Source organism: Salvelinus sp. IW2-2015, linkage group LG4q.1:29, assembly GCF_002910315.2.
Source record: "Salvelinus sp. IW2-2015 linkage group LG4q.1:29, ASM291031v2, whole genome shotgun sequence".
Taxonomy (NCBI): domain Eukaryota; kingdom Metazoa; phylum Chordata; class Actinopteri; order Salmoniformes; family Salmonidae; genus Salvelinus; species Salvelinus sp. IW2-2015.
The window spans coordinates 6,103,544-6,127,154 of NC_036842.1; the positions used below are offsets into that span (position 1 = coordinate 6,103,544).

A 23,611-nucleotide genomic window follows, 5' to 3' on the forward strand; every position below is an offset into this window, starting at 1 on the left:
TGTCCCATAAACATCACAAATGGTCCTTTTGTTCGATTAATTCCGTCGATATATATCCAAAATGTCCATTTAATTGGCKCGTTTGATCCAGAAAAACACCGGTTCCAAATTGTGAAACGTGACTACAAAATATCTCAAAGGTTACCTGTAAACTTTGCCAAAAACTTTCAAACTACTTTTGTAATACAACTTTAGGTATTTTTTTACGTAAATAATCGATCAAATTGAAGACGGGATGATCTGTGTTCAATACAGGATTAAAACCAAGTGTAGCTAGCTTTCTGATCACGCGCTTCTAACAGGACACTTCGAGTAACCCTCCTTCAAGATGGCCGTACTTCATTACACAAAGGAATAACCTCAACCAATTTCTAAAGACTGTTGACATCCGGTGGAAGCGGTAGGAACTGCAAGAAGGTCCCTTAGAAATCTGGTTTCCCAATGAAACCTCATTGAAAAGAGAGTGACCTCAAAAAAAGAAAATCTGAATGGTTTGTCCTCGGGGTTTCCCCTGCTAAATAAGTTCTATTATACTCACAGACATGATTCAAACAATTTTAGAAACTTCAGAGTGTTTTCTATCCAAATCTACTAATAATATGCATATCCTATCTTCTGGGGATGAGTAGCTGGCAGTTTAATTTGGGCATGCTTTTCATCCAAAATTCCGAATGCTGCCCCCAACCCAAGAGAAGTTAAGTTCCAAGATATGTGTTTAAGAAGCCTTGAATCATAAAAACCTGTCTGTTTTGGGAACTGTGTGTAAGACGGTTTCAACCCACCTAGTGGCGCTATTAGACTATGTTGTGAAGACAATGGCTGCCTGATAATAAATATCCCATAAGTCACATTGGCTACACATAGAATGTTTTAAGTTCGTWGCAGACAGACCATCAACTATTAACTTGGGTCCTGCACAAAATTATAGGAATTAACRGTAAATGTACAACTGGTGATATGTATATGAGGAATTTATATACACCAACAATCAAAACGCAAACAATTCACACAAAGTTATGAARCAATGAATGTGCACAAATTGGTGGGAGAGAGCSCATTGWGCATCTGGGTGCATGGTCTATCCGACGTCTGCTTTGGCCATGCAGCATTAACGGTGATACGGCCTCAGCAGAAGTCAGGGCATWCATACTTCTTGTGCGTCGCAGAGCRGTGCAGAGGTGTTATCAAGGAAGTGAGTTTGTGTTTATAAAGGATGTACTGCCCCCACCTACCGTCAACAAATAATTTCAATGTGGAGCTATACAGAGCCCTCTGCATTGTTAAAAGATTTGGGAGGCGCATGGCGATGCAGTACAGAGCTCGATTTGACACCCTCCAGATGGAGCCTCCGGCCATATTTTCGAATCAAGCATAAATTGGCTTTTAGTCTAGGCCTCCGCAATGGATTAGTTCACTGTGTGTGTTACTGCTCGACTAAAACAATCTCGGTCGAACCAACAGCCTAACGAACAAACAATCGACAAGTCGACTAATTGGGGTCAGCCCTAGAAGACACACACAAAAAGTAGCACACTACGTAGGGAATAGGGTGCTATTCGGGATGCAGCCCTGGCCTGAAAGTTGTCACTGGGAATGATCCACTAGTTGTCACAAGGATTTTTAAGTCAGCCAACTTCTTCAGAAACCTTCGGCCAGGAACTTAAAATATAGCACACACACAACAGAATTACTTTCCACATACAGGATAACATGAATGAAGGTTTTTAGGTGTAGTACTTATCTAAAGCTTTAGGGTTTATGTTAAGTAGGCTGCATAAGTTATAAGTTCAAATTGTGTGAGTGTTTGTAACCATAGTTATCTAACTAAAATGGAGCTCGTTGTGCTGTGTGTAATTGGCTTGGTGGGTAGGAAAGAGAGGAAGCCTGCTCTGTGCTCATTGATGAAGAGTGTGGTGTTTGTGCTCTCGTCTCCCTGCAGCTGTGAGAGCCTGGTTGCATCCCAAATGGCACCTTAGTGCACTGTATAGGGACAACTTTTCAAATGGCACCTTATTCCCTACATAGTGCACTACTTTTGACCAGAACCCTATTGGCCCTGGTCAAAAGTATGGCCCTGGTCAAAAGTAGTGCACTCTAAAGGGGATAGGGTGCATTTTGGAGCCCGTGGGCCCTGAGGAGAGAGGAAATGGCTGGAGGACAGGAAATGAGAGGCACATTCATTAGATACAATGTGTGGAAGGGAGAGACAAAAAACAAAAAAAGACATCCTGCCTTCTTTGAGGTGCAGAGGGAAGGGAGCGCCTCAGAAGCAGCAGTGTCTGTGTGTGTAAAAGCGTGCTCTAAACATGCCAAGGGGGAAGATACTGTTTCTGATKAATATGAGACTGGATTACCACAGGGGAAAAGGCAGACTGTTTGTAATCTCATCCATTAGTCATAAACATTATCCACCCCTTGAATTACCTAATTAGTTATGATCTCAACAGGGGTTCTCCCCAGTAGGAAATACTATGGAGGTGATATTACTACAAGATAGGCCTAATACTTCTCACTTGGTTGCAAATTATATCCCTTCCCCCTATTTAGGATATGCAGAATCTTTGCACTACAGTCATTTYGATTTTACTACTTAGGCTACCGTTAACCAACAAAACACTTAATTTACTACARCCTAGGCCAAGTATTAGGCTAAACCCTATTTAGTAAGGAGGATGCAATAGCCTGCTCTCTCCAAGGCGCACACACTACGGCGCTATATAGTCCAGGAAGGACATAAGAACAATACAGGTCAACAATGAATGCTGCTGTGGCACCAAGTGCAAAGATTATTGTGAAGTTGGCCCAGTGGTTTGATTTTACAGTGACGCATACGATGGTGTGTTTTATTCTTGCCAGAGTGAGGATTTGTATTATCAAGTGAAGAATAAGCCAGGAAAACAAGTCAACAGCAAACATATCTCCTACGAATTATGCAGATTACCCCCCTAATTTTGTAAATGACGGATCTCTACGGTAAGAAGCATCGTTCACCCAAGTTGAGTCAAAATCGGGCCAGTGTTGTCTGAGATATTGTATGTGACAAACGAACAAACATACTAGCGGATGGAGATAGATGCACAGTCCCCCTCCCAGATTTCATYGTGGGGGACAATAAACACTGGAAGTTGCAACGGGAACAAACTGAACTGAATCACAAGAGCTCTAACAAAATAAAAGGTTTTGCGCACTTAAACCAACCGTCGGCGTGCGACCATAAAATAAAATGTCTTCTCTTTTACAGGTGATGACATTGCTATCCACATTATACRATGAATAAATGTGACTCATTAACCGTTTACAGCATCAATGTCTGGCTAGATCATGGACCGGAGAGCCTAGCTCAACCGTGATAATTACTTAAACATTACCATTCCTGTTTAACACGTTTTCTTATTTAATATCTCCTCAAAATCCCTAAGCCAAACCCAGGCTGATACTGTATCTGCAGCTACACAAAAGGGTGCGCCAGCCACTTTCCCCTCAGTGTGAAATATCTGGTTGCAGAGTAGCAGGTAGCATTGCCCTAGGCTTACTAAATTCACTGAGTTAGCAGGATTTTCCATTTGCGCAAGAGCAGACAGACTACGCGGACCTGATCGAGTGAATTGTTAATAGATAGCTAAGTGCTGAATGTGCCACTCTAAGGGTAGAGCCGGCAGACAACTTGACTCACACACACCAAACAGTGAGACCGAGGCAAACCCCAAACTCAGCTCAAAACCTACTGAGATAAAAGGAKGTTTCATCCGTGTTGGACAACTAACAGAGGAAGACTCTCCCCAGCTAAGGGCAGCACAGAGACCCTCACTCAAATGCTCAAATTAGAGAGGCAAACCACCACCCAGATCCAAAGATACTGGAAAATGTGTAGACAGTCTCAGATACTGCGAGTRAGACTGATGACACATACTGCAAGACTCTCCCTAGCAATGACTAATAGCTAATGACTGACTAAGCTTGTACCAAAAATATACCAAAGCAAGTCCCTACATGCTGAGTCCGTACACGCTATTATTACAAGGAAATGGAAAGGCAACATCGCAAAAACGCTCTACTAAAGCAGTAAGCTCTCAGACTGAATAACAAATCAACCCTTAGCCCGCATGATCTAGGCATTTGATTAGATCAGAGAGGATTAGATTGGTGTAAGCAATATGGCAACAATTCCACAGTCTATCAGAGGGCAAGATAGGCACTACCAGCCTACTCCCATCCTGTCAGATCAACACAAAAGGATAGAGGCTAGGGGTTGATTTGGGATTCAGGAAAGGATACGTAATCTTGTCCTTACTTACATTTGAGTCATTGAGCAGATGCTCTTATCCAGAGCGACTTACAGTTAGTTCATTCATCTAAATGAGACAATCACAGTAAGTACCATAAAGACTTTAAAATCGGCAAAGTCAGTACTAGCAGGAAAAGACAAGTGCAAGGTTTCTTTTTTAAATTTTGTTGGGGAAGGGGTGGGGGGATAAAACAGATGTCTTATTTTAAGAWAGTCTACTTCATGGGCAAGGGAGTAGGGAGCCCCCATAGCCAGTCATCTCCTCATTAGCATGCATGGTATAGCACCATCCGTCCTCCAGGGAGGCACTGGCATACTGAAGCCAACCCAGGGAGCGCTGCCTGCCTCTGGGGTGAGAAAGAGATTSAGGGGCTGGCTGGTTAGTTGGTATCGCTGCACAGCCAAATTCTCTTTCATTCACATTGAGGCTGCGTGCCAAATGGCACCCTATTGCCCATGTACAGTGCCTTCAGAAAGTATTCATACCCCTTGACTTCCACATTTTATTACAGCATGAAAAAATAAAAATGAATTAATACTTTAAGGATGGATTTACACACAATGCCCCATAATGACAAAGTGTAAGCATGTTTTTAGAAATACAGAAATCTAATTTACAGAAGTATTCACACCCCTTTCTTTGGCACGTAGGACACTAGGGACATGTTGGCCGTGAATACAAACTTGATAAGCCTTCCACCCATGGAGTGTTAGAATCACCTTTGGCAGAGATTACAGCTGGGAGTCTTTCTGAGCAAGTCTAAGAGCTTTACACACCTGGCTAGTAAAATATTTTTTTTTTTTTACAGATTCTTTAAACTGTCAAATTGGTTGTTGATCATTGCTAGACAGCCATTTAAGTATTCCCATACATKTTGGTGTTTTAGGGTATTGTCCTGCTGAAAGGTGAATTAGTATCCCAGTGTCTATTGGAAAGAAGACAACCAGGTTTTCCTCTAGGATTTTTCCTNTTGGTGTTTTAGGGTATTGTCCTGCTGAAAGGTGAATTAGTATCCCAGTGTCTATTGGAAAGAAGACAACCAGGTTTTCCTCTAGGATTTTTCCTATGCCTTGCTCTATTCTGTTTGTTTTTTTATTGTTTTTTTTACTCCCCAGTCCTTGCTGATGACAAGCATACCCATAACATGCCACCAGGGGTCTTTTCACAGTCCCCAAATCAAGAACAAATTCAAGAAAGCATACAGTATTATAGAGACATTATTGCATGGAACGCCGTTCCATCTCATATTGCTCAAGTGAACAGCAAACCTGGTTTCAAAAAACAGATAAAGCAAAACCTCACAACACCTCTGCCCTATTTGACCTATATAGTTTGTGTATGTATTAATATGTAGGCTACTTTTTTTTTTTCTTTTTTTTATTATGTAGTTCTGTCCTTGAGCTGTTGTCTATAAATATTCTGTATTATGTCATGTTTCATGTGGATCCCAGGAAGAGTAGCTGCTGCTTTTGCAACAGCTAAAGGGGATCCTAAAAAAATACCAAAATAACATGATTCAGCCAAAAATATGCTTGAAAATATGAGCGTCACTCAGTGATGCATTAGAGAAGCCCCAAACATAACACTTTGTATGCAGACATTTCTTTACATCATATGCAGTATTACTTTAGTGCCTTATTGCAAACGTGATGCGTGTTTTGGAAAATGTTTATTCTGTACAGGCGTCCTTTTCACTGTCAATTAGGTTAGTATTGTGGAGTAACTACAATGTTGATGATCCAACTTCAATTTTCTCCTATCACCGCCATTCAACTCTGTTTTAAAGTCACCTTTGGCCTCATGGTGAAATCCTTGAGCAGTTTCCTTCCTCTCTGGTAACTGAGTTAGGAAGGACGGCTGTATCTTTGTAGTGACTGGGTGAAATGAATTACACTTTGGATGGTGGATCAATAACTTCAGAATGCTCAAAGGGATATTCAAAGTCCATGAAACTTATTATGGGACTTGAGCAAATTTTTACTCCTGAACTTATTTAGTCTTGCCATAACAAAAGGGGTTGAATACTTAGACTCAAGACATTTCAGCTTTAAATGTTTTATTAATTGTAGAAATGCCTAAAAACATAGATCATTCCACTTTGACATTATGGGGTATTGTGTGCAGGCCAGTGACACAAAATCCCTAAAAAATGTAATCAATTTAAATTTCAGGACGTAACAAAAAAATGGAAATTAGAAAATACTTCTCAGAAGGCACCGTAGTGCACTACATTTRACCAGGGCACATAGTAGTGCACCATATAGGGTGCCATTTGGGACGCATTCTAAGAAACGAAAACGGGTGGGGGAAGTTGGAAGATAAAGGTCCTGATAAGCTCCCTCTCCTYCCTGCTAAAGGGACTGGGTGGCTAGATTCATTATATAGGCTACTAGCGTGTAAATTGGTTAGGATGAATAATGCATGGAGTAATCTTCTACTGTCGGCTGTTTGCATCCAAGAAAATATGGCAGTAGTGAATGGGCGGTCATATTGGGTTACTGTTACATTAGACAACATTTCCATAACGCCCAGACAATTTGTGTAAAGTAGTAGGTCTATACACAGAACAGTATTGTATCTTCATATAGTACATTAAGATAAGCGTTTCAGGCCACACACACACACACACACACACACACACACACATGACCACGGGGAGTATATCCCCATTCTTATCATGCAGCTGCCCTATAATATGCTCAATATTGTTGTGTGGAGAAACAGGGTCAGTAAGATTTGAGTTTTTACCTGAGAAACAAAAATGGCCTTGGTACAATTTGGGCAACTAAACCATAATACATCCACTTTCCTTCTCTTGTTTTAATTTGACTGTCCCTCTTTCTTACAAATGCATTATCAGGAGGAGTATATTGGAGTGTGTTTCCCGACTACATTCACTGCTACATGTAAGAGAGTAGTGCTTCCTAATGTGAGGTGGCACCACTGACTACCCAGGGGTGCATTGTGGGGTAGAAGACATTGGCAAAGACTGTTGAGAACCAAAATCTTCCAGTGAGAAGAGAAAAGCCCTGGGAGTTAAATCACCTCTTGTATCCTCAGCCTGCCAGGTCACATCATCCAGTTACGCAACCAAGCAGGCTGGCACATCCAACCACTCACCACTGTGTGTGTGTGTGTGTGTGTGTGTGTGTGTGTGTGTGTGTGTGTGTGTGTGTGTGTGTGTGTGAGAGAGCGAGACATTCAGCAGCCTAGCTCAGGATGGCAGCTCCTCTCATGAACAGACGTAGGTTGTCTCCGAAAGTGTCAGTAACCAAATTTTTCGTCAAAACACCTCAAAGTGCATTGGAGGAGAGGATCAACGGAGATTCCTTGGCCCTCCAATGAGCTTTCAGAGGAATTGATTAAACAAGGACGGAGAAAACAAGGATCTTACAGCTAGTAAATAGGGCTGGGCATCACATGAAATTAATTCAATTWATTAGAATGTATGTTTTTGAACAATATTCCAACAGTTTTTATTTTATTCGTTTTAAGCTTTTACGTACGCTTGTTCTCATGTCTTTTTGGCCTCGTCTCCTTCGCTCCTTCTGTGCTGTGTACACCTTCCCCCTCACACAGACACCAAGCCCCTGACACTCAACAACACAGATGAAAGATCATGTCTTCCTCTCTAACAAGCAGTTTCAACTCGGTATTTGCGGTTTGGTCCAACATAATCCATCATATGGACACCGAAAAACATTGAGACATTTTACCGTAATAGAGGAGAGGTTAACCTTTTCCAAGCAATATCCTTTTTATGTTTCAACTCGTCAAATTGCACAAAGAGCAGACCCTACTAAAACGGGAGCATCAATGAACATTGATTATGGAAAATGAATGCTCAGTTTGTAGCGCGCGGCATTGCATTACCACTGGCAACATTTTAGCCACAGACTTATACTAGCTGTCTAGTCAGTTTTTTTTTTTWAARKKSMAWKRRSMWTWAAAAAWAWATRTATATAAAGGAATTGGCAACTCGTTCTCATTCTGAGAAATAAGGAAGGCCACTTGATTTCAACATSTGAACAAAGTGGACAAGCTAGCAYGATGATCAAACAGTTGGAGAYGGACAGAAGGTTGTGTTCATTACAATTAAACTGTTCTACCTTGTTTGCAAGCAAATAGATCCAAGCTGGCTAGACTTGAAATATAAAGATCAGCTGGCTACTCACGAGCACGTGGGCTTGTGCTTGAGATTGTTTATGAGACCTGTGTTCATTTTCTATAATGCCTGCTATAAGAAGTTAGTCATTATTAAGGAATGTGCATTATGCATGGTTATGCATGGTTGTGCATAATGCATGGTGCATTATGCATAAATTTGTAAACAAAAGGGCATTGTCATAGAAGTGAAAGACAGATCRGTGGTTAGTGCAGAAAAAGCATTTGAGTTCTGGGATTTTATGTCAATTTTTGGGTGAAGTTAGCCTTTAATGCAAGTGAGCATCAGGAAGAGGCCAGTGTTGCTGCTGCACTCATGTGATTGCAGAGTTAGCAAAAAAATAATAAAATGGGCAATAGATTGATGCAAAAAAATAAAAATTCTGGAAAGTAGGCATAGGCTACTTTGTAGTTAGCATTTAATTTTATAGGGTCCTAGGTAAGAAGAAAGGCTGTCATCTGCACTTATCCAATATAGCCTGTTTGCATTTTACATTGCAAAATGTTTTGCTACAGTGTGCCATAATGAACAAACATGGGTTCTTAGTAAATAATCGAAAATCTGTTTTCTGCCTTTTACCTTCATATTGGAGGCTTCGGTCTCCAGTTTGGTCAAGTGGTTTGAGTTGTCCTCAAGCTCTTGTCGAAGGTTGGAGTTCTCCATCTTCAGTATCTCCACTTGCTTCAGCAGCTGATCATAAGATGCTGCAGCCATCTTGGACTACCTCTTGACCTAAGAGGACGAGGACACATTACGACCATTAAGGTTTTTTCAGCTCCGCCAAACAAACAGATGTTGCCTAATCGCCATTAATCCATAGGCCTACATTTTTATTGATGTGTAAAATTGCATTACAGTCAGAGGTGAAGGAGTGATCATGACAAGTAATGTCAATTAATATCCATCTCACAAGAGAAAATAGTGAATTTATCAAGGATTTAATAACCCATCACCATTACATTGATAGCTCCATGGTAAATAAATGTCAATGGTTAGCCTAGATGATAATTTAAAGCTATTTTCTGCTACACAGGCAGGACTTAGGCTAGCCTTGACAGGGCCAGTCGCTCGAGGGCCCAAGCACGTAGCTCAGAGTAAGAGAGCAGTGGATCGTATTAAAATAAAAAGGCATCACGCAAGATTCAATTAAACATTTCTGAGAAAGTAGGGTCAGATCTAGACAATCAGAATTGTAAATGCCTGATACGGCTTTGAGATAAGAGCAATTCTAACATACACAGATTGGAAAACACTAGACTTGTGAACAATTCACGCCCGGGCAGATTTTGCTTTATTGCATTTTTCACCCCTTCTAGGATTTTGAACAAATGAAACTTGATGAAAGTGATGGCCTAATTATGAGAAGGGCAGCAGTAGACAGAGCAGAACGGTGCCATCCCACCTGTCAAGTGTTAATTGCCAAATACCACGGACATGACATCCACTCCATTCTCAATGGACACGGCCATAAGCGGTACTATCTAATTAAATAGAAAACGTATATCATAACGATAAGCAGATTCTACAACTAGATATTGATATTCCATACAACATAGACCATGTCCACTGACGTGAAAAATCTGTGCAATTTAGGGCCAATATGTAGGCTATACACTTGATGTATGAGACTAAAGACCACATACCACACAGTGCATTCCAACTAGGCCACATTTAAAGGGAGGCTTATTAACGTGTTAACCTCGCTCTTGCCGAAATCAGCTGAGAAGATGAGATCTAGAAGACAGAAGATGGGGTCGGCAGCTAAGGGAACACCATTACTCGCGCGCCACACAGCCCCGTGAAGACAACTCGACATGACAGAGGGGCACTCGCTCGTCTCGCTGAGGAAAAGTTTGTATTTTTAGATCATCCATTATGGAGAGGGTGGAGGGAAGCAGCAAGCGGGCGAGTAGTAACTAGATCACTGCGGTGGAAAAATGTATCACTCTATTGTTACTAAATTATCAGTGACATGTTAGATATCAGCAATGGCCTTGGCATGCAGGCCTACATGTAAGCATTTGGGATCTCTTCCTTTGCCAGTTGTGTGTGGCAGAAGGCTTCAGCTGCAAGCATACAGTGTAGATCTAACTGACTAGCCTACACAGTTGCCTATATCACCCACTGGTCGACAATGACTAATCAAAGCAACTTCAGTGCCCTATTAGTAATTCTGAACCATGGTCTTGGTTGCAACATTGTTCTGGTTCCCGAGGCTAAAATGATTTGTTTGACAAAGTTCTAGACAAGACAAGCAATTCCAATGCTGATCCAACTGAATTCAGCGAGTCAATTAGACTGGGTTGATTGGGCAGTGAGTCTGTAAATGTCAATATTGCCCTCACTAGGATGGAGCCTATACACAGGATGGGCAGAGAAGAACATTCCAGAACCACCCAGTGAATTCTGTCAATGCACTGGCTGATGCGCAGGGGTAACCAAAACACATTTCTAAAACACCACCATCACCAAAATTGGATCGGGGGAGGGACATTTTTTGTCTTATTTTATTGATACACTGCCACTTCATGCTTTTACAATACAGGGGAGAATTGCAGGTGAGACAATACATGCCCCTGTTTGCAGATGCAGACCGAGGTATTTCAATTGGCAGCCATTTTGGAGATTCAATTCCAGCCTCCCCCATAAAAATAAAAAAAAGAGAGCGCTTATCATCACCATAATTTAACAGCCAGTATAGTGCTGACTCTGAAGGTGTCTGGGATCATGAGGTTGCAATGCTGGGATGATCGTTTCACTGTGCCCCAGTGTCATATTAACATTAAAACTATTATATTATAGTGAATACAGCTGTTTGTGTTAGATAGCCTACCTTCCTAACAGATAGTTATACAAATTGTAATAAAAACGACACAAGCCTCTATGGGGAAGATAGCTAGTCAGTTGCACAACTGAATGCATGCAAATGAAAACTAGTTATTGCCTTTCCTTTTCCAGTTCCATAATTGCATAACAATTACATCAACATCCAAATCAGTTTCTAAATCGAATGATCAATTAGGCCCATCTGCATCATCGCACTATTTCCATATTCGCCTACTTCTCCGTACAGCCCCATAATGTACACACTGTTATAGCCTCAAGATTTAGTCATTTATTTCCTGCAGATATTAGGCTAATGTACTGAGATTTTAATTAGGCTAGTAGGCTACATTGATTCCCTTCTAGGTGAAACACTAGTGTGCATTAAGTAGGTTAGTCCATGGATGCGCACTGCTATTTTTTTWATAAATAATCCAACCAACCAATACTATGACTAATGCCCATCGGCACAATACACACAAAGCTTGTAGGTAAAAAAAAAAAAAATCTAGAATCTTACCATGTCCACTCCCTCTGCATACTTAGCTATGCCCCCACAGAATTCAGCCCACTAAAAACCAGTCAGTAATATCACTAGAGAAAACAAAGCAACATTGAACAAAGCAAACCGCTAATAGCACTACCATATAAACCTGACAAATTTTGCATACAAAGGGTTTAAAGGGGGTGCGAGCAAGGAGAAGCAAAGGGGGAAAGAGCAAATGAAAGAACAACAGAGGGGGCTGAGGAAGAAGAGGACTGCCTCTTACTACCTCATGAATATTGCATCAATGTTCTCAAAATGCATCCCCTGCTTAAATTGAGCAAATTCTACATTTTACCAGTTGATGCTTGCTGGTGCATTAAAATGAATAGTGAAAAAGATCCACCTTGTGTAGGTCCATCAATAATGGTTTCCAATTCAGAGCCAATTCTCTCTGCATCCTACCTACCGTGTAAACRCCTTCCTCTCTCCAAATGAGGATTCCATCTTGACACGATAAAACGACCAGGCAGGCGCTCACATTTCCCTTTCGCCTGACACTGGCAGGGAATGTAGCACTGCACTGGATGGATAAGGTTTTCTGCGTGTGTGCGCAACACTGTACGGTGGATACCCCCTAAGCAGATAGCTAGACCAGAAAATCCCTGCAGTCAACTGCAGAGCGTCAAATGCCCTTCCCTTGACACCACAAAGAAACAGTAGGCAGCCACTTAGTGGCGTTAGCCTACACTTGGCCCAACTAACCCGGTGCTACACAGCACAATACAACCAGGGATTAACCAATGACGATGTCAACACAGACTAAAACAACCACCGACAAACCAACCCCATAGCAACCCTACAGCATCCAGAGAAAGACAGCATCACACAGCCACAATGACATGTCTGCTTTGTTTGAGCATAACTGGTAGCTAGGCTAACCAGCAGAATCCTAAGGACCAGCCCACTCTTCTCCTCCACCATCTTAGTACACCACACACACCAGCAGCACTGATATTTTGGCCATTTGGCCATGAGCAGGTTCTCCTTCACCTCATTTTCCCAATCCTTTACTTGTTTTCCTTTCCTCCTCAAGCACAATGCAGGCCATTTTTTTAACACACAGCCCTTGCAGCGATGATAAAGTGAGAGTAAAGAGGATACATGCAATGAATGCACATCCCCCACACCCTCCGTCCTCTTCCTCCCTCTCCCTGCCTCTCGTTCTCACCAACCAACCATCAAAACAAAAGGCTTAGTGGCTATGCCTCACTATTCACACTAGCAGATCCCTGCCTGCCCCTAATCCCCATTAACAGACAGAATAAAAAACGTTTCTCTCCAGGAAGAGGGGGGTCTTTTTTTTTTTAAATCACAGAAAGGGAAACCTTACCCCATTTCGGTAGCAGTGACATTCTCCATCCCATCTCCGTCAACTGTGTCAGACGTTGAAAGCTCATCCAGCCAGCACCCGGTCACATGATCACCCGGTACAGCCAATCACCTGGCAGCTAGACCAGGGCCAGCCTTGTTTTGCTGTTTCCGTGGTTGGTTCTGCAGTGACTGATGCTGGCTGGCTGGCTTCCAGCTCTGTGGCACAGCTGCTTCTCCTGGCCGACTCAATTAGGGCTCTTTTTGTGAGGGGTGCTGGTGGGAGCCCCAGGCACAGGACAGCAGACCAGGGAGGGAGTGGGGTGACGGGGTGTGATGAGGGGGGTTGGAATGGCAGGTCAGAGAGCCCTGAAGGTCACACCACCGACCGGGGCGGAGGTTAGGAGGGGAGCAGGGGGAACCAATGCACAATGACAGCAGCACAAAACCAACCCCAAGAGAATCAATAATGACAAACACAAATATGGGGCAAACACACACAGGACCAAAATCAAACAATGATTTAACAACCTGCACAATTGGGTTAACCCTCTGTAAGCTAATAGGAGATGGACTATTAGTTTATACATTATCCTGTTAACTTAAAGACAGACAAAGGATCTAATGAACATGAAAACAATCCTATTTAAACAAATTAGCCTAGTGTTCACCAGATTTTTGGTGTCCCCTCCCACCCAAAAAAATAAGTTAAATCAAAAAGGGAGAAACGTATAGAATAGCGAAAAATAACTCATCATTGACACTTTGCTAAACCCAACCCCTGAATTTTGGGCAACCAATCGCAGCGCYCCGTTGGATCGCAACTGTTACTAAACAGGCTCGGGTCTGGCCAGCCTCAGACACGCTCACTTTCCAAATGCAAGGAAGCTAATTAGGCAAGTGGAAAAAACTGAGACATATCAAAAAATGGTTTACATGGCTAAATAATTGATCAGTACACCAGGGGTACTTGCGACTAAATCCTGAAATGCAAAGCCTGTTGGAGAATTTTTCTAATCTGAAATTATACTTTGGCTCCATTGTTTGCTAGCTGGGTTAGCTAGCTCAACTGTCCACAATTGAAATCGATGCCAATGCTACGTCGCTAATATAACTCGTTTTCTCCAAATGTGTGTTATGTGTTAAGTTTATTTATTTATATACACAGTTCAAGTCGGAAGTTTACATACACCTTAGCCAAATACATTTAAACTCAGTTTCACAATTCCTGACATTTATTCCTAGTAAGAATTCCCTGTTTTAGGTCAGTTAGGATCACCACTTTATTTTAAGAATAATAGTTGAGAGAATGATTTATTTCAGCTTTTATTTCTTGTTGGGTGAATTTTGGCCCAATCCTCCTGACAGAGCTGGTGCAACAGTCAGGTTTGTAGGCCTTGCTCGCACACGCCTTTTCAGGTCTGCCCACAAATGTTCTATAGGATTGAGGTCAGGGCTTTGTGATGGCCACTCCAATACCTTGATTTTGTTGTCCTTACGCCATTTTGCCACAACTTTGGAATTATGCTTGGGGTCATTGTCCATTTGGAAGACCCATAATTTYCCTTCCACGTGACGCCATCTATTTTCTGAAGTGCACCAGTCCCTCCTGCAGCAAAGCATCTCCCCCACAACATGATRCTGCCACCCCCGTGCTTCACGGTTGGGATGGTGTTCTTCAGCTTGCAAGCATCCCCCTTCTTCCTCCAAACATAGCGATGGTCATTATGGCCAAACAGTTCTATTTTTGTTTCATCCGACCAGAGGACAATCTTTGTCCCCATGTGCAGTTGCAAACCATCGTCTGGCTTTTTTAAATGGAGGTGTTGGAGCAGTGACTTCTTCCTTGCTGAGCGGCCTTTCAGGTTATGTCGATATAGGACTCGTTTTACTGTGGATATAGATACTTTACCTTTTTCCTCCAGCATCTTCACAAGGTCCTTTGCAGTTGTTCTAGGATTGATGTGCACTTTTCGCACCAAAGTACATTCATCTCTAGGAGACAGAACGCATCTCCTTCCTGAGCGGTATTTACATTTAAGTCATTTAGCAGACGCTCTTATCCAGAGCGACTTACAAATTGGTATGACATCTGCATGGTCCCATGGTGTTTATACTTGCGTACTATTGTTTGTACAGATGGACGTGGTACCTTCAGGCATTTGGAAATTGCTACCAAGGATGAACCAGACTTGTGGAGGTCTACAATAAATTTTCTGAGGTCTTGGCTGATTTCTTTTGATTTTCCCATGATGTCAAGCAAAGGAGGCACTGAGTTTGAAGGTAGGCCTTGAAATACATCCACAGGTACACCTCCAATTGACTCAAATGATGTCAATTAGCCTATCAGAAGCTTCTAAAGCCATGACATTATTTTCTGGAATTTTCCAAGCTGTTTAAAGGCACAGTCAACTTAATGTATGTAAACTTCTGACCATTTGGAATTGTGATACGGTGAATTATAAGTGAAATAATCTGCCTGTAAACAATTGTTGGAAAAACTACTTGTGTCATGCACAAAGTAGATGTCCTAACCGACTTGCCAAAACTATAGTTTGTTAACAAGAAATTTGTAGAGTGGTTGAAAAATGAGTTTTAATGACTCCAACCTAACTGCATGTAAACTTCTGACTTCAAGTGTATGTGTGTGTATATATACAGTGGGGAGAACAAGTATTTGATACACTGCCGATTTTGCAGGTTTTCCTACTTACAAAGCATGTAGAGGTCTGTAATTTCTATCATAGGTACACTTCAACTGTGAGAGACGGAATCTAAAACAAAAATCCAGAAAATCACATTGATTTTTAAGTCATTCATTTGTATGATTTAAGTCATTCATTTGTATGATTTTTATTTTATTGCATGACATAAGTATTTTATCACCTACCAACCAGTAAGAATTCCAGCTCTCACAGACCTGTTAGTTTTTATTTAAGAAGCCCTCCTGTTCTCCACTCATTACCTGTATTAACTGCACCTGTTTGAACTCGTTACCTGTATAAAAGACACCTGTCCACACACTCAATCAAAACAGACTCCAACCTCTCCACAATGGCCAAGACCAGAGAGCTGTGTAAGGACATCAGGGMTAAAATTGTAGACCTGCACAAGGCTGGGATGGGCTACATGAAATAGGCAAGCAGCTTGGTGAGAAGGCAACAACTGTTGGCGCAATTATTAGAAAATGGAAGAGGTTCAAGATGATGGTCAATCACCCTCAGTCTGGGGCTCCATGCAAGATCTCACCTCGTGGGGCATCAATGATCTGAGGAAGGTGAGGGATCAGCCCAGAACTACACGGCAGGACCTGGTCAATGACCTGAAGAGAGCTGGGACCACAGTCTCAAAGAAACCATTAGTAAACACTACGCCGTCATGGATTAAATCCTGCAGCGCACGCAAGTCCCCTGCTCAAGCCAGCGCATGTCCAGGCCCGTCTGAAGTTTGCCAATGACCATCTGGATGATCCAGAGGAGGATGGGAGAAGGTCATGTGGTCTGATGAGACAAAAATAGAGCTTTTTGGTCTAAACTCCACTCGCCGTGTTTGGAGGAAGAAGAAGAATGAGTACAACCCCAAGAACACCATCCTACCGCGAAGCATGGAGGTGGAAACATCATTCTTTGGGGAGCTTTTCTGAAAGGGGACAGGACGACTGCACCATATTGAGGGGAGGATGGATGGGGCCATGTACCCGAGATCCTTATAGCGCCAGAGCACAGTGTCTGCTCCACTTACTCATTGCTAGCTCTAGCCTGTCCTGAGGAACCACTGAACACACTGAAGTCTGGTGGCATCACCACTTACGCTGCACGTTAGTTAACACACTTTAATAACATTTGAAACTTAATTACTGTTCCCAAACAATGTCCAGTACAGGCTAGAATACTTTACAAGCAAGAAGCTTCCAGCTTTGTCGGCTAACTTCCTTACTAGCTTACAGTTGAAGCCAACATAAATTCCCTACCCCCCTTGTTTGTGATAATATGCAAAGTTCTGATTACAAAGCTTAAGGTCACCAAAAACGTTATTCATTCACTTCATCCCCCCCCCCCGCCTCACATCTCTCCAGTTAAGATCATCTTTGCTCAAGGCCTCGAACTGACTGTGAACGACGTCATGGGTCTTAAAGAGAAAGCGTGCAATTTTAGAAAATAAGAGATTGCTTCTTCCATGCAAATGATGTTGAACAGTAATAATGGAATAAGTCCCAAATGGAAGGGACTTATTCATCTGTAGCCTCGTGAAATCAGCCAAAACAAGCTCAATAACCCAATGCATGCACACACTCTTATTGAATATGCATTCACCTGTATTGTGAATAGGCCTAGGCTACATCTTGATTTACCCAGTTTAATCAATAGAGATTTACCATTAAAATAAATTATAATCATTATGCTATGTAGTTAGATCATTTTTACCAAAGTCAAATTGATTGTACAATGATTGATTCATTAATGCATACATTCAAAAATGTAAAATGTAATGATATTGAACTCAAAAGATCTGTCTGGTTCAAGTGCCATTCTGTACCAAGTGTATGGTTCAAGTGCCATTCGTGATTCCTTGCACTCAAAAGTTGTCTAGTAAGCTAAGATGACTGACAATGCTTGCGATGGAAGTCTCCCAGTTGCTTTGAATGTTTGAAATCATACTGTAAGAACACTTTCATTAAAGCCTCAAAGGATAAAATGATCCGACTTTAAAAACGACTCATTTTTGGCTAGCTAGATAGGTAGCTGTTTAGCTTGCTAGCACATTCACTCATTTGTTTGTAACTTAAGCTAGTTTGCTACCACTTGCATTTGTCAAACTGTCAGAGAAGCAATAATGCCAAATAAATCTAAAAACAACTTGAGGGCAAATAAAAAAAGATTTGGCGGTTAAAACTAGTCACAATGCCAGGAATCAGATTTGTATCGACGAAGGTCTTTTGAAATGTGGCTTGAAATATCAGATGCAATGTGCTTTTTGGATGTTCAGACTGCAGGAAAAAGATCCGATTCTAATTGGATATGCAGTTTTTTTGTTGATTTGAGTCACTTCAAAATGCCAATGTGAACAAGACTGTTAGTAGCTTTGACGGCATGCTGTCAGTGCATTCAGAGCCATCCAGTGGCTAGCCACACTAAAAATGTAATTATCCTGTGAAGCAATTGTTGACAGTCCACCACAACATACCCAAGAGTCACCTGAATAGCAAGGGATAGTCTGTTTAATTTTATTGTGTATTAAAAACAGTTTGAGATCATTGTAGGGGTCTTCACTAGGTAGAATGGGGAAGGGGGCTCCCCGGGAAAATGTTGTCTGAGGTTGCAACAGTAACCAAGGGGGCGGGGCTTAGGGAAGAGTCAATTAAAGATAAAACCATTTTCATTTGAAGGGTCAATTCTACTCTAGGGAGTCCTCTGTAAGCACTGAAATGGGTTCAGTCATTGTCTTCCGACAGGTGGCATCACGCTCATCCCTCAACCGACAGCGCTGGCGGAATCGTCACACTATCTGAACAAGGTTCAGTAGGCCTTTATTAAAAATACCAGAATTTACACCATAACACTTTTTTCTAAATGTGAACAAATGACAACTGAGTAGATAAATACGTTTTCAATAAACACTTCACATAGTCCCATACCCAAAGATTTAGGGTGAGTGAGAGTGAATGTCTTAACTGACTGCTTAGAAGGTAGTCGCTAGCCTGGAATTCAAAACCCATTTCCCTATGAGATCTAACTTACATAACAATAGTAGCCCGATGCTCCACTTAATAGATCCCCATCATGTGAGTGGAGGAGCACAGAGAGAACACTAGAYGTCCCAGCCTTCACAGCAGGAACTGGTTTCAGGAGTCCGTTTGTCAGGAGGAGCTCATATTACAACCAAGCAGAAAATAGTACTAGTAGTCTACTACACCAAAGGACATGAGCTATTTTAGTGTGGTATATTAAATGCTTCCTTCCTGAAAGTCAGCTGAGATTCTTCCCTGTCTCCTCCATCTTAGATTCACAGTACCATTCTAGAAGAGATTTCTTAACAATCTCAATTAAAACAGCCAAGAAATGAAAACATCTGAATGAGCTTCTTGTTAGTGTTAAATCACAGCTACTCCTCAATGCTCACTCTGCTGTTCGTTCTACCTCCCTCTCACTCCTCTATCAATCTGAATAGATGCCCTGTATCACCAGAAAGAGAAAAGAGAAAGAGGGGAAAAGGAAAATGTGTTTCTGAATGCAGGTTTTTTTCATGCAAATGAAGAATGTTTGTGAAAGAGCCAGGGAAAGCCAAACGTTGGCAGCCAGAGAACCCTTGTTGGCTGGCCTGGTCCCCCCCCTCTCACTGGTGGTGTTGTTGCCTTTACTAAAAATGTTCACACATCCATTCGCCCAAGTGTGTGGGAAAAATGTTCATTGACAATGTTCAATTCCAGACAACAAGCTAAAGATATCTCAGAGACAAAACCCTGATAGTCCTCCCACCCAGTCAACTCAATTGTGGGGGTACMAAAGTGCATAAGTCATTTCTATAAATTATTCTATTCGTCAAGATACAAGCCTATGGCTTGCCAATGCTACCACTTTCATTTCACATCACTGGTGGGAGTTTCAAACACGTCATGATAATATAAAGTAGTCATCTATAAAAAATCTAAGAACTTAATGCAATAAACATTATCCCCTGAATAGCTTGTGTCTGTGTGTCTGTGTTCACCAAAATAAGCCAGACAGGAGGAGGTGTGGCTGTTGAGGTGACCACCGAGGTTACCAGATGGCACAGAGATGTGCAACTCATTGGGYCCTCCAGACATTCTACATTTGTTCTTTTCCACTACCAACACACCTGATTCAACTAGTCAATATGAATCAGGTGTGCCTGTGGTCGAATTGAACAAATATGTGGAAAAGGCCAGCAGGGATTTTTCGAAGAAACAGTGGGCTACACAACGCAAGAAGTGCTTGATGTTGAACAGCGAGCGAGGCAACCGAGCAGAAAAACACTTAAAATATATTGACCCTGGAAGTGCAATGCCCTCGATGTACTAACCTCAAGATGTTTACAACCACAATGGTCAGCTGMCAAATTTGAGCAATCAAATACTTCTGTATTAAAATCTTCCTCCATCATTCCTTCCTTTGTTTACATCATCTATTAATTTTCCTACTATGCCACTGTAGCATGGTTTCCGTTAGAAAAATGTGGCACTGGACATTTGACCGGCAGCAATTTTATTTACCGGACATACCAGACCCATATGCTTTGGTTGTGTAACCGGATTAGGGCGTACACCCACTGTTTTCAGAATGACAGAAATCACAATTCATCTTAAGAGAACATGCAACGGCATGAGTCATTCTTACCGAATTCCGATGAGTAATTTGAAGATGTTAGAATACATATGCGGGGCGTCAATAAGGCTAGGGGCAGCTAAGCTTTCCCTAAAGTAAATTAAATTGCCAAAATGATAGCTTACTCCTGTCTACAAAGAAATAAAAATCATTCAAAATAGGCTACTACACCAGAAAGCATGCTTTGGCCACAGAGGATAATGAATAAAATGTTTGCAGTGGATTGTTTTTAATTGCGTAACTGAGTCGGAAGGGCCCGCGGCAAATACTAAATAGATGATTGTTGAGTTGCGACTGTCAGCGAAATTTATAGAGACCGAGCCAGGAATATCACAATATTGAAAAATACAAATCTTGGAAAAACAGTTCGGAAAACAAATGGATATTGCTGTAAAGAGAAGACAATGAAGACTCCAATTTGTCTTTAAGTTAACAACATTTAACATAATTCAGCAAAAAGTACCAGCAGAGAAAAATCAGCCATATGCCCACTGAGTGTGCATATTCACCATCTTTATCATTGGGTCAGTGCCACGTTTGTTTTTGGACAATAATTTCCTCCTCCAGGTTAGATGGACGTCATCTTGTACTGGCCTCCCCCCTTTTCGTAGGTCTACTATACAGATCTGGCGTGGTTTTTATTGAATTACTTTTTAGCGTAAGCAGAGTAATCTCTGTTGTTTTAAAAAAAAGATTCTGCAAATGTCTCCAGTCACATGAAGTGTAGTGGAATTGCATGAAGTGTTTATTAAAAAAAAAAAAAACTCTGCAAAGAAAGAAGTAATGCAGGCTGATATAGCCTACTCTAAGCCACTACGCGCTGCACTGAAGTATTTTTTGCGAACAGTGATTGAGTTTCGACCGATTAATCGGAATGGCCGATTAATTGGGGCCGATTTCAAGTTTTCATAACAATCGGAAATCAGTATTTTTTTACACCTTTATTTAACTAGGCAAGTCAGTTAAGAACATATTCTTATTTTCAATGACGGCCTAGGAACGGTGGGTTAACTGCCTTGCTCAGGGGCAGAACAACAGATTTTTACCTTGTCAGCTCAGAGATTCAATCTTGCAACCTTACGGTTAACTAGTCCAGCGCTCTAACCACCTGCCTCTCATTGCACTCCACGAGGAGCCTGCCTGTTACGCGAATGCAGTAAGAAGCCACGGCAAGTTGCTAGCAAGCATTAAACTTATCTTATAAAAAACAATCAATCATAATCACTAGTTAACTGCACATGGTTGATGATATTACTAGTTTATCTAGCGTGTCCTGCGTTGCATATAATCGATGCGGTGCGCATTCGCGAAAAAGGTACCTAACCATAAACATCAATGCCTTTCTTAAAATCAATACACAAGTATATATTTTTAAACCTGCATATTTAGTTAATATTGCCTGCTAACAAGAATTTCTTTGTGTCACTTCTCTTGCAACAGAGTCAGGGTATATGCAGCAGTTTGGGCCGCCTGGCTCGTTGCGAACTGTGTGAAGACTATTTCTTCCTAACAAAGACAGCCAACTTCACCAAACGGGGGATGATTTAACATAAGCACATTTGCRGGAAAAAAGCACAATCGTTGCACGACTGTACCTAACCATAAACATCAATGCCTTTCTTAAAGTCAATACACAGTAATTATGACATAACATTGAAGGTTGTGCAATGTAACAGGAATATTTAGACTTATGGATGCCACCCGTTAGATAAAATACGCAACGGTTCCGTATTTCACTGAAAGAATAAATGTTTTGTTTCCGAGATGAGTTTCCGGATTCTACCATATTAATGACCCATGGCTTGTATTTCTGTGTGTTATGTTATAATTAAGTCTATGATTTGATAGAGCAGTCTGACTGAGCGATGGTAGGCAGCAGCAGGCTCGTAAGCATTCATTCAAAGAGCACTTTCGTGCGTTTTGCCAGCAACTCTGCTGTTTATGACTTCAAGCCTATCAACTCCCGAGATTAGGCTGGTGTAACCGATGTGAAATGGCTAGCTAGTAAGCGGGGTGCGCTCTAATAGCGTTTCAAACGTCACTCGCTCTGAGACTTGGAGTAGTTGTTCCCCTTGCTCTGCATGGGTAACGCTGCTTCGAGGGTGGCTGTTGTCGATGTGTTCCTCGTTCGAGCCCAGGTAGGAGCGAGGAGAGGGACGGAAGCTATACTGTTACACTGGCAATACTAAAGTGCCTATAAGAACATCCAATAGTCAAAGGTATATGAAATACAAATCATATAGAGAGAAATAGTCCTATAATTCCTATATTAACTACAACCTAAAACTTCTTACCTGGGAATATTGTAGACTCATGTTAAAAGGAAGCACCAGCTTTCATATGTTCTCATGTTCTGAGCAAGGAACTTAAACGTTAGCTTTCTTACATGGCACTTTTACTTTCTTCTCCAACACTTTGTTTTTGCATTATTTAAACATGTTTCATTATTTATTTGAGTCTAAATTGATTTAATTTATGTATTATATTATAAGTTAAAATAAGTGTTCATTCAGTATTGTTGTAATTGTCATTATTACAAATAAACCCCAAAATATTTTTATTTATTCATTTAAAAAAATATATTAATGTTTATTTTTTTAAATAATATTTTTATTTTATTTATTATTATTTTTAAAATCGGCCGATTAAATCGGTATCGGCTTTTTTGGCCCTACAATAAATCGGTATCGGCGTTGAAAAATCATAATCGGCCGACCTCAGTTATATTATTAGCGTAAATTACGACTATCCAATCATCACATTCTGAATAGTAGGCCATCGTAAATAAGTCTGCAAATGCAAGGATACATGGAATGCTTAATTATAAAGGTGAATTTGTATGGTGAAAATTACCTTCCCCAAACCTGAAACCCACGCGCCACCTTTGTTAGAATAACTCCCAATATTTACTTACCTCAAGCAACAATACTGTGATCAGGGGCATGCAACTATACACAGTTGAAGTCGGAAGTGTACATACACTTCGGTTGGAGTCATTAAAACTTGTTTTTCAAACACTCCACAAATTTCTTGTTAAACAATTTAAAGGCAATGCTACCAAATACTAATTGAGTGTATGTAAACCTCTGACCCACTGGGAATGTGATGAAAGAAATAAAAGCTGAAATAAATCATTCTC

General features: G+C 41.2%; 1 protein-coding gene across 6 annotated transcripts in view; it reads right to left on the minus strand.

The window, feature by feature from the left end:
* Nucleotides 1-23,611, minus strand: part of LOC111961302 (APC regulator of WNT signaling pathway) — a 56,160-nt gene that overhangs the window by 26,303 nt on the left and 6,246 nt on the right. For 2 of the 6 annotated variants that reach the window (XM_023983467.2, XM_023983463.2), the window contains exons 1-2: nucleotides 13,152-13,281; nucleotides 9,031-9,183 (exon numbers count right to left, since the gene is read on the minus strand). In XM_023983467.2, the coding sequence (XP_023839235.1) occupies nucleotides 9,031-9,165 (135 nt within the window). In that variant the 5' untranslated portion in view covers nucleotides 9,166-9,183; nucleotides 13,152-13,281. Of the gene's footprint in view, nucleotides 1-9,030; nucleotides 9,184-11,794; nucleotides 12,143-12,227; nucleotides 12,961-13,151; nucleotides 13,282-23,611 lie in introns of those variants that run through there. The other 4 variants (XM_023983466.1, XM_023983465.2, XM_023983464.2 and 1 more) reach the window with 4 other exon arrangements.